The following is a 12,039-nucleotide window of genomic DNA, read 5'->3' as shown; positions in this document are numbered from 1 at the left end:
GACTTCTTCACTTTTGGACCAGCCATTCAAATCTGTTCAGGCTGATATGCTTTTCAGTTGCTAAAGAAAAAGTTCTAGTGAACAAGTGCATCTGTGCCAAAGCCTGTTCATAATAGCTCATAGCCACTGCTTATGAAGCTATTAAACCAGTTCTCATTTTACTTACTGGGTTTGACCTTTTGCCATGACAGAGCAAAGTGAAATGAGAAATATTTGGATTAACTACTGGTCCCACAGGAATAATGATGCGCATAAAGAAAGAGCTAAAGATGTTTCATTCACATGCTTCATTCCAGAATCAGAAGTCATTTTCAACACAGCAAATTTGGTGCACTTAATGTCACAGGGATGGTCCATCTCTATAACCTCCTGCCATTGTTTGTTGATGTTTGGCCCGGAGGAATCAGAGTAGTGTATTTCCGTATCCTTTCACATTCCTGTGGTTGTTCAGTTCCGTTTCCTGTAATTCCATTTTATCAGTGTTTCCTGATAGATATTCCTTCGAAAAGTATTACGCAGCATTTGTCCTCACTGGTATCTTTAGGTCCATTCTTTAGATATAGCATTACCTGCTTAAAAGACTTAACGTATTTCAGCTTTCCTGTGATACAAATGTCTGCATTTGAAGGACATCACTAAGTGATCTCTAAATCTGTTCTGTAAATTGTATGATGCTTTGTCTTCCAGTCTCAAAATTGATAGGAAGACTTGAAGGTTTGACTTTTGTTTGGTTACTTGATATTCTTGGGTTAGGCTGTGTGGATGTGGCTGTGCAGATGTGGCCATTTCACAGCTGGCATGGCACAACCCTATCAGGCAGGCTAGTGTTTGTTCTCTAGTTCACATGTCCTGTTCCACCTAGTAACATCTCTTATGGCTATCCAGTTTCTTTCAGGAATGTACTGATGTTCTGTGCTTCCTTTCCTTGACTCTATACAGGTGCCATTGTGTAAAGTCTTACTGCTTGCCTGCCATTGACCTGTAAATGGCTTTCTGACCTTTACTTTCTCTGTTTATGCTGCCACTTTCTGTACTGTTTTACCATGCCTGGTGTCTGCTTGTCCTGAGTACGCTTAACCATCACATTCCTTTCAAATAAACACCCACATTTTCTTCCTAGAAATAAGGCCTACTCTCCTGTTGGTCTTCTGACTCTGCTCTTCTAGTTCCTCCACTTGCTTCAACTTGAGACAGAAAGAACAGAGTTTTTAAGGCAACATAAAATAATATACTGTCTGTTTCATGCGGGTTATACACTGTAGCAGGTGGCAAAAGCAGCAGAGAGGGTCAAATGACGTACAGCAGAGATGTGCTTCTAAGGCTGCACTTTCCAGAACAAACTGTCTTTTACGGCAGACTGACAGCTGATGTTTATTATTGTAGTTTTGAGAGTAGTTCATTCTTAACAGAATAGTGCAGGCTGGATTTTCAGTGCTTTGTTCCTTAGCTTGTTGTGGGTGTGCTCATTAATGCGTCTCTTACGTGTGTGTATTTCTATGCAGCTGTTTGCCAGCTGCCTTGCTTAAATGGTGGGAAGTGCATACGACCAAATCGGTGCTATTGTCCCTCATCATGGACCGGACATGACTGCTCTAGGTAAGTGTTGCTGAGCACTGTCCCATAGCTAGGCTGAATCACACTAAATCTGAAGAATATGCAATTAATTTTGCACATTTGGAGAAAAATGTAGATCCTATAAATCAGTAGTCGTTGGATGGCTCGTCATTTGTGGACAGCCTGGAAAGACCTTAAAGACTACTCTGCAAAATGATTGCCAGACTTCTAGAAAGCTCAGAAAATGGTACATTTATATGTAAGGAGACAGGCAAACCTGCAAGGTTTAGCCTTATTTCTAATGATGCAAATGACAGTGTTTGTTGTGGTGTAATACAGAATGTTCTTCAGGAAATTTGGGTGGCCTACTGTGTACAAGTGTTCTTTCTGAACTGCATGTACCTCAGGTGGGTCCAGGTTTAAGATTAGGGTCATGCCACAGATGTTATAAATAATAGTTCATTTTACACCTAGTGTTGAGTGGTGTAATCACTTGAACACAGTGCCTCTGAGTCGAGTCCCAGTTCATCTGGCGGTGCAGTCCATGTATCAAGAGCCCCAAGGACTGGTCTTAGATCTGGTTCATATGTGCTCTCTTTTAGAAGAGTGTTACCAGTGCTTGTGTTTTGGTTTGCTGATTCATGTCTAATGCGGCAAATAGCGGACTACGATTTCAAATCAGTGAGCCCCATCAACATGCAAGGCAGCATTTATAAGTCTTAATTGTAGCTTTGGTTTTTTGAAGTAAGCTTGTGAAGTTTGGGTGATTGGCTTCAGGGACAGTCTGAACAGGACTCAGTTTTTCTCTGGAAACCTGTTTCATTTCATGCTGCCATTAAGACCCACTTACAACCCTGAAGAGGGGAGGCAGGTGGAATGGTGATGATGTTGTTGTGGTCAGGAATCAGACACAATAACTAAATATACAGCATAAGTTCTCCTGCTCTGCGTATGAAATATTAATGAAGCTATGAAACACATGCTAATAAAAATATTTATACCTCAACTCACATAGGCTCCTATTGAATGCATTGGTCATTATCCTAGAAAGTTAAATAAATAACAGCTGAATATTAGTGTTTTTCTCTGGGATACAGACAAAGCCTGTTAAATTGTACATTTTTTCTAGTCTTCCTTCTGGACAGGTAGTGACAGACATTCTTCCCTGTCTTTCTGATACACTGTGTATCTTAAAGCTGCAGAAAAGATGCTTGAGAAATTACATTGTCCAGAATAAATAGTTTTCATTTGTCAGCTGTGATTATATATGCCTAACTGAAGCAACTTAAATGTACTAACAGTATCCTGCTTTAGACTGAAAGCGACACATCTAAAGTCTGGTAGTATTTCCATTTAGGACATGAAGCAGAGAAGCCCAAATCCAGTGGATTTAGCAGCCAGAAACAGAGTTTATCTCCGAGGCAAAGTAAAGTTTCAGTCTGTTACCAAACTGAACTCATGTTGGTTTTGGGGTTCCTTTGTCCAAATCCACAGCTCTGTGCAGCATTGTGAAGCCTGAAAGAAGGTGGATCATTAACCTTACAGGCTTGCAGTCCAGCAGCTCATCCATCCAGGAGCTGTTTGAGAGGAAGTTTTCCACACAGAACTGGGAGGGTGGAGAGCAGGGGACAGAATCAAGCACTGAGATCTGTTTGGTGTTTTGTTAAACTCTGGCTTCAGCACTGGTGGGCCTTTATGGGGTACAATACTATTCTGAGGACTCAAAAACAATACAGCCAGAACAGGAGTAGGTGCCATGATAGCAAAGATTTGCTGTTGCAGGTTAACTAGGTGTAATTTATAAGGGGAAGCTGAAAGGGCCCAAAGCTTTTATCAGCATCCAGGACAGGATTAGCTCCAAGCCACCCTGTGATGAGTCATGATTTACATTAAATGCAAGGTATCTCTATTCCCAACACCCCCCCACTTCCCTTCTCAATAGGCCGCCTTGAGCTTTTGCACTCTAATCCTGGTGTACTTCAGACACCATCCTCTTGTGCCTCACTGTTGATCTTGTTTGGTATGTTCAGTAATATGATTTTATTTTCTTTGGGGTTTTTTTACACAGGAAACGGAAGGCTGGATTCTACCCCTTTTAACATCAGAGCAGCAGTTCTACATTCAGATATCTTTCTTCAGCCTAGGCACCAGGGCTTGGAATCTAATGCATTGTAAATCAAATCCATTGCATACCTCCCCCCCAGCTCCCTTGTTTTGTATTTTATTTTGTGATACACTTTTACTATACCTTTTCATTTTTAAAGAAATCCTCTGTATTTTTCATTTACAAAAGTATTATCAAATATATGCTGCTACACATGCAACATACACATACAAACGTTAAGATTTCTACTGTCCACTGAGGAAGTGGTTGTGTAAAGTGAAGTCCCTCCCATTTCTTACATGTAGTAAGCTAATTAAACCATATTATACTGCCAACTGTGATTAAACAGAATGTGGCAATTCTGGTTACCATCTGCCAGATCATACTGCTGTCCAGCAACTCAACAGTAAAGAATAGTTAAGCAAGGCTAACAGAGCTGCTAAACTTTGCAATGGGCCTGTTTCTGAACTCATGTTGATGTAAATTAGAAACACATGTGATAAAGTCCATGTTGTAACTACAGGTTCTGGTGGGCATAAGAAGAAGATTCTGTAATGTATATTATGTGACGTTAACATCATTGGTGAGTGACTTAATAGAAGGCATCAGAATGAATTTTACCTGAGATTTACCGGTAAAATAGTCAAAAATGTAAAAGAGATAAGAGAACTTCATGTCATTTAGGGAACGATGGACAAAGTTGAGCCCACAAGGCCTTTTGGATTATGGGCAGTTCAGGTGTAGCTCTAAAGCTGAATAATCCAGGATCCAGCAGTGGGAAGCAGGCAGACAACTGAAACTTGTGCTTCCCACTTGCTGTGGGACTCACCACCATCCTTTTTCTTGTGTAAATTATGAAATACATGTCTAGCAGCTGTCAGCTAGGTGAATGTTTTTGATACATAGGGTTTGAGTCCCAAAACTAGACTGCCCCTAAGACGGAGAGAGAAGGCACCAGTTATGTTTACAGGTGAAACTTCGCTATTTGCCTACAGAAAAGTTGTATTTGTTTTATGCAGACCCCTCAGACAACTAGAAAAGGCCTCTTTTGAGTACATGCTTAGGCAAAAATGCTTAGCTGAGTGAGAAACACTGAGAGCACACAGGCTGTCAGATTTCTCTTTTCTCAAACCGTTGATCCCATTGCATTTGAGGATAACACACACCTGAATGCTGTCATTAAGTCATGCACTAATGAATTGAGATGCTAAGATTTACCTACAATTAAGCAGCATGGTGGGATTACAAGATAGAAGTCACACACATTTTTTGAGGTCAAGTGTTTGGTAATTATAGTCAGTGAGCAAAAAGTCTGATCTATAAGAGAAGATGTTAGAGTGAGAACCTAAGAGTCATTGATCAGAAACTCCATTTTTCCCAGTAATAACAGAAAAGCATGACTTGCAGGCAGCACTGGGAAGAAGGAGCAATAAATTTTACCTTCTGTAGCATTCCTGCTTAGTTACCCTCCAGATTAAGAGTGTGCACAACCTGCCCAACTCCTCCCCCGTTATAGGTTTACCTTCCTTTTATGAATGCATGAACTTGGACACAGGAAAATGGGATGACACCAAAATGAGCCCACACCAGGGCACTAGTAAACACTGACACATAATTGATGGCTGTTAGCCCAAGACCAGAAATGCGCAAGAAAGAAACAAGCAAATTTGTGAGTCAGTAAGAACTTTCAGCCAATTAAAAGAAAAACAGATAGGTAAAGAATAGGAGTCATTAGGGGATCAGATTAATGTGAATGTAGAATCCTTCCCAGGGGGAGCTGCAACAATCTGGTTGTTTCAGCTCCCACAACCTTCTTTTTCTAATGGACTCTGCTAGCACGTAGCAACAATCTTCTTGTCTCCCAGCTCCACAGCCATCAATGTTTACAGCTTTGACTGAAGTTAGTGTTCATTAAATAATGTCTGCATTTCAACCTGTAGTCACCACCATTTGTAGGCACTTTGTTCCTTAACCTCATTGCTGCCTTAACAGCAGTGAGCAACACAGGACTTCTCAAAGGAAAGAGTGCATGGGTGAGAAAAGCAGATCTTTGTTTGTATGTCACTCTCGTGTTTTGGTCCCTTTTCCAGTGTGCTTCCCTGGTGTGTGCCCTCAGTCTGCCCTGGTGATCTCCAGAGCAGAACACCAGTGGTGATGACAGTGCTTAGATCTGGCAGGACATTTTTGGAGACTTCAGGGCTGCAGAATGTCTTTTAGCAGTCCAGCTTCACACTAGTGACTAGTACATGGAATCCTGGGACCAATCCAGTCAACATGTTTCATAAGGAGATGTGGTGGTAGGACAGAGTAGCTGAAACTAGAGGCTGTTACATTAGTGCTGTTTATGATGTTTTGATACTTGCTGGAACACTCTCCCCTCCCTACCCAGTACTGTATTGTCATTTATGTCACTGCTTGTTGTGTGTTTTAAACAACTTCTGTGTGATGCACTTTACACTGTAAATAAAGTTGCACCCTGTTTAGTACCCATATAGAGGCAACATTGCATTCTTAATGACTTGCAACAAAAAATCTTGACCTGCCCTTCAGGACCTGCTGGCAAAGCCTGAGTATTAGGGAAAGGGAACTCCACTCAAGGGAAAAGACAAAATAATTGCCAGGAATCTTAAAAGGATGTGCTGGATTCATCCAGGTTTGATCTTCGGGTAAGAATGCAGTTAGCACGTAATTTTTCAAATTCTTTCTGCTGCTAGAGCATATTCTAAAACGTATAAGGGCTAAATTCACCACTGACATAAACAGATACATTAAAACCTGTTTCACTCACTGCTCAGACCAGATGAAGATACGGCTTGTTTTATTCGGCACCCATACTAGAATTTTTAAAGCTATGGAGACACCTATATTCAAAGACAATTGAGGTGAGAAATGGAGTACTGCAGAAAGAAAACTTTGTAACTCAGCCACCACTCCTCCAAACAAGGAGCATATATGACACAGCAGTCAAAATATTTAGGGTATGGGAGTTTTGAAGGTAACATTAGTAAGCCTTTCAATGTTTTGATAGACAGAGGTAACTTCGACGTTCAAACAGCGATCAGTGTCTCAAAGCCGCCCCAAAAGCCACCAGCCCAAAACATGGTGTGAGGTTACAGACAGTGCTGTTAATGAAGCCCTGAAATTTGATGTGCGTGTGATAGAAAAGATGCAAATTTACATCTCAGATTTACAATCCTGCAAATACTGGTAATAATCCTGAGTGGAAACGTCTGGGCTGCCTTTGCACGTGGACTCAGATGTTGCGTAGACTGCAGAAACACAGAGCCCTGATTTATTTAAGAGAAAGCATGGTAAGAATGGGGCTTTTTCCCTGGCCCTGTCCTTGTTGCCATGATAACTGAACAAGCTGTAAAGCTGAAGGGAGTCTGCTGACATCTAAGTCTCTTTGGTCTTGGAAGTACAGTGGTAAAGGTACAAGTGTCAGCTCTGATCTCAGGTGATCGCTGGACAGGGTTAGTGTGTGACAGTGGTTGTTACTGTGAGGAGTTACCTTTCACTGTGAGGACAGTTTGAGCACTGATCTGTTTTGTATCTCAGTGCAAGAACAGTTTGTGCATCTCAGGCTTGTCTTAGAGCAGTTTGGATCTTCACTGCAGAAGAGATCCCTGCTGCTTTTACTGCACTGCAGATGCTTTTCTGGGAGAACATACCCTGACCACGCATGCTAGCACTGAAGAATGCATTACAGTACCCAGAGGCAAGCCAGGTGGAATATACAGCACCATTATTGATCTCTTTCTCCAAGGTTATTTCCACTCGTGCACATGAAGCAGAGCACTTCACATATCGATTCCATGTACAACAAGCTCCTCTCCCAAAACCAGGACTGCACTTCTATTACGCTTGCTTTCTAGGCTGATGTGTTGCTAGTGCCTGCCAATATCAAGGTCTGTGTGCTTGTCACCTCTCCTAGATGAGCTCAAAGCACTATAAAAGCTGATTCTTTTCACAACCTGATTGATAAGGTTCTTTGGTGCAAGCTGGTCCATCCTGCTGGACATTACTCACGTGAATGGACCAGCATGATCACTTTGTGCTACATGAAGCACCATACATGGCCTAGTGGATAGGACACTGAGTCTCTCCCAGCCAGTGGCAGTCTGTCTCACTGTAAGAAAGTCACTTCAAGTCTTCCTATTTTATGGGCCAGTTGAGCCCTTCCTTTTCCACCAAGGTGCTGCACATGAAAGCAGAGAGATGAGATTTAGGTCTTACCATCATTATTAATGGTAGCCCTTCTGCAGATGTCATCCACAGACCTCATTGCTAGCCCAGTGGACCAGCACTACCCTTAATCTTCCCAGTCAAGTCTCAGCTAAAGGTAAATCTTCTTCCTTCATATTGTTGTTTGCAAGCAACAGCTGCTGAGTAGATCATCCTGGAAATGTGAATCCCCTCTTTATCTCCAGAAGATTTGAGGCTATGACAATGTCAGCCAGCCCAGACCAGTGCCAGTGCTGGTTGCACCCAGAGCCTGCATGCATGGCTGCATGCACCAGAGCCTTCTGGGGAGGGATGGGTTGGCTCTGTGATGCTCCTCACCTGCATCACCTGGCAGGCCAGGAGCATGGTGAGGACTGATCATGTGCCGCTGCCCAGCACTCTTCTCTCCTTGATGATGATTTTACTGTATTTCATCCCAGCAACCTCAGGAAATCAGCCTGTCCTTATGCAACCAGGTGGCAAAGAACAACCACTGCACTTCCTCCTCATCCAAGCCCTGTGAACAAATCCAGGGCTTTCCCAGTTGGCCCTTGGCCATGCCTTCCCCTCCTTTCCCCTTCATTCCCCTCCTAGCTGCTTCCTCAGCATAGTCCATTTATTTTGCTTTGTTTTCAATATCCTGGCTGTAATATTTAAGTTTCTGTTGGAAAAGGAGCCTCAAGATTTTTGCAGCCAAATCAGAAGTGAACTCATTTGGCATGAAACCAGCAGCCTCACTGGAGGCAGGGAGGAGGCACAGTGTGCAGGGTGATTAAGCTGTGCAACTGCTGGTGCAGGCAGGGCTGGAAGCACACAGCGGCAGCCCTGTGGAACTGAGCACTCCTCCAGCTGCTGCTGCCTTGCCTTGCTGCCCCCTTCCTCTTGTAGTCCCTGACCGTGCTTCTTAGTTTACAGATACAGGCAATGCTTGCAGCTGCCTGGGATGGAGGCTGGCCCTTGCATTTTCCAGGCAGATACCTAAAGCATGGACCAGAGGCGTATCCAGATCAGCTTGCAATAGGTGGGGAGAAGATGCTGCTCCCTCTCCCCCTGTTCCGCAGCAGACTGGGATCTCCCTTGTCCCTGGCACCGGCTCCACTGGTATGACTCACAACGGATTTCTGCATCTGTGCTTGCACAGCTCCGAGCACAGGGCTGCTGCCTGATAGATATGGCCATGAGCAGAGTCCTGGGCTAGTACAGGAGGGAACAGGAGTCCAGTGATGTGCAGACACCCTGCCCACCTCATGCATGCACAGTAGGCTGGTCTCAAATATTGCTGAGCACCAAGGGAATTATAAAGGGAATTACTGCTCTCGCCTGTTACTGGAAGGCTATAATGTCAACTGGGAGCTTCCAAGCCACACAGAGCATCAAAGCCAGGCTGCACGGCCATCCCCAGCTGATTCCCCAGGCAAACTCCAGGTTTGCAGCACCCTCTGCCAAAACCAAAACCTTGCATTGGGGCCTTGTCCTGGCTCTGCTGCTGCCTGTCCACTCCAGGAGAAGAGGGGTGTAGCCAAGCACTAATGGCAGGCACCAGGCATGGGAGCCCAGGAAGGGTCATCTCCCACCCCCTGGGAGAGAGGTGGGGGAAAAAATGCCTGCAGTTTTTACTGGCAGTGTCGAACAGGAGCAGCCCCAAAGCTCTGCCTGGGGAGAGCCTGGGAACATCTCCAGACCCATGTGACCCAACACAGGGCATTTGAGGAATTCTGGTAAGGGGAGCACCCTGCAAATACCCTTTTGCCATGCTGGAAAAATGGGATGGCAAAATGGGAGACCATGTGGTATGACAACAACGGAAACATCAATAAAGCTGCAGTTCAGAAAGCACTTAAGTATATATTCATGTCATACAGCCATTAAGAGTACTTAGCTGCACCTATGCAGTTAAAAACAAGTTTAAGCGCTTTTCTGGACTGCAGCCTTAGTCATTATGGGATTATAATAAATACAAAAAACTGTGCCTGCCCTGCAGACACTGGTGAGATGGCTACTAAGTGCCTGGCACTGGGTATTTGCTGTCACCTGAATGCAGAAGGTTGATAAAAGAGGCAGATGCCCAGTCAGGTGTTGCTAGGCCAGATGTCTGATTTGATTTTATTAAATAGCTTGGTTAACAATGTGGGGTAAGGGATAAACAGCTCATTAATTAATCCTGCTGCTAATAAGCAGGGAGGTGCTGTAAGCACCTGTGGAAATAAATTACATAACAGAAGGATAATCATATTAAGGGAAATGACATGAAATTAAAATTAGAAATGATAAGTCAGTGCTTCCTGAGCAAAAAACCCAAAACAAATGTGCCCCTGGGGAGGGAGGGAGGGAGGGAGGTGTGAAGGCATGCTGGTGTCCTAGCTATTCCCACCCTCACTGGGTGTGGGTTTCCTGCTTGGGAAGAAGCAACACTGGCAGAGTTCGAGGCATGAGAGAGAAGAGCAAAATAAAGACCAGCCCGCAGCACAGCAGTGGTGCAGCAACAGAGCCTGTGTGGGTTTTGGTTCATCTCTGTTTTGGTGCCAGCAAGGTTATGATTTCTGTCTGGCCAGCACCAGTGAGATAATGTTGCTGCCATTCCTGTGTGTGCTGGCATATGAAGCAAGTGGCTTCTGGCAGCTGGCTTCTGCACAGCAGGAGGAATTGGCTGGAGGTGCAGGGCTCTGAAATGGCAGATAAATAAGCAAAGATAAATACAGCCAGGCATGGGGAGCAGACCCTGCTTGTGCCACCAAAGATCATGCTGCACAGCACAACTCGGAAAGCCTGCTTCTGTTGAGAGCCTGGGCTCTAGCTTTTCCCTCCTGCTCAGAGTGCAACTTTGCAACCTAAATGTTCTGAAAGTATGGGGTGCTCCTGATGTCATGCCTGGCAGGACTGCCCAAGCCAGACACAAGTGGCTGTCATGTATAAATGCCATGTCTGAGAGGAGTCGCTCAGTGTGCCTCTGGGGATATATAAAGAAACAGGACTGAAGACAAGTGAAGCAGGTATTCCATTGCACCAAAAAGCATATGAGTTTTTTGGGATACCTGTTAGCTAGGCTCTCTCTGAGAAAATCCTGGAATTCATCAGTTTACTTAGTGTAAAACTAGGTGTGATACAGCATGATGAACACATTGTACAGTCCAGAGAGCTTGCTCCAAAAAGTTTATTTTATTTCTGTTCTCAAGAAACTACCGGAGGGGGGGGTGGGGCGGGGCGGGGCAGGGGGAGCAGCAGAGGGAAGGGCAGTTGAGTCTTTCAGGTTATTCACAGAAAGATGCAAAAGTAGTGAATGCAGACAGTCTGCCTGGGGGTATGTGACTCAGGCTACACTGACACTGGCACTTTGGAAACCACCAAACACTTAAGCACGGAGGATTAAAACAAGGAGCCATATCCATCCACCTACGTTTGCAAGAAGAATTAATAACAGGGCCTTAGGGCAACAGAGATAAAGCTGAGCAGCAAAAGTGAATCATAGAATCATTTATGTTGGAAAAGACTTTTAAGGTCATTCAGTGCAACCATTAATCCAGGACTGCCAAGTCCACCACTAAACCATATCCTTAAGCACCGCATCTACATGTTTCCTAAACAACTCTGGGGATGATGATTCCACCACCTCCCTGGGCAGCCTGTTCTAATGCTTCAACACCCTTTCAGTGAAGATATTTTTCTTAATATCGAATCTAAACCTCCCCTGGTGCAACTTGAGGTCATTTCCTATTGCCCCATCACTTGTTACTTGGGAGAGGAGACTGACCCCCACCTGCCTACAGCCTCCTGTCAGGCAGCTGTAGAGAGCAGCAAGATCCCCCCTGAGCTGCCTCTTCTCCAAGCTAAACAACCCCAGTTCCTTCAGCGGCTCCTCACCAGACCTGTGCCCCAGCCCCTTCCCCATCCCCGCTGCCCGTCTCTGGACACGCTGCAGCCCCTCTACGTCCCTCTTGCAGAGAGGGGCCCAGACCTGAACACAGGGTTCGAGGGGCGGCCTCAGCAGTGCCCAGTGCAGGGGGACGGTCACTGCCCTGGTCCTGCTGGCCACACTGCTGGGGACACCAGCCAGGGTGCTGCTGGCCGCCTGGGCCCCCTGGGCACACTGCTGGCTCCTGCCCAGCCGGCCGTCACCCAGCACCCCCAGGCCCTTTCCCACCAGGCCCTTTCCAGCCGCT

General features: G+C 45.0%; 1 protein-coding gene across 1 annotated transcript in view; it reads left to right on the top strand.

Moving 5' to 3' along the window:
- Positions 1 to 6,150, top strand: part of SVEP1 (sushi, von Willebrand factor type A, EGF and pentraxin domain containing 1) — a 128,684-nt gene extending 122,534 nt beyond the window's left edge. Inside the window, exons 49-50 of the mRNA XM_055791245.1 lie at positions 1,503 to 1,596; positions 3,623 to 6,150. Coding sequence (XP_055647220.1) covers positions 1,503 to 1,596; positions 3,623 to 3,653 — 125 coding nt within the window. The 3' untranslated portion in view covers positions 3,654 to 6,150. The remainder of the gene's footprint in view (positions 1 to 1,502; positions 1,597 to 3,622) is intronic.
- Positions 6,151 to 12,039: the final 5,889 nt, after the last annotated feature.

Source organism: Falco peregrinus, chromosome Z (genome assembly GCF_023634155.1).
Source record: "Falco peregrinus isolate bFalPer1 chromosome Z, bFalPer1.pri, whole genome shotgun sequence".
In the NCBI taxonomy this organism is placed as follows: domain Eukaryota; kingdom Metazoa; phylum Chordata; class Aves; order Falconiformes; family Falconidae; genus Falco; species Falco peregrinus.
Note: the sequence above shows the minus strand (reverse complement) of the source record. Positions and strands in the feature narration are given on the sequence as shown.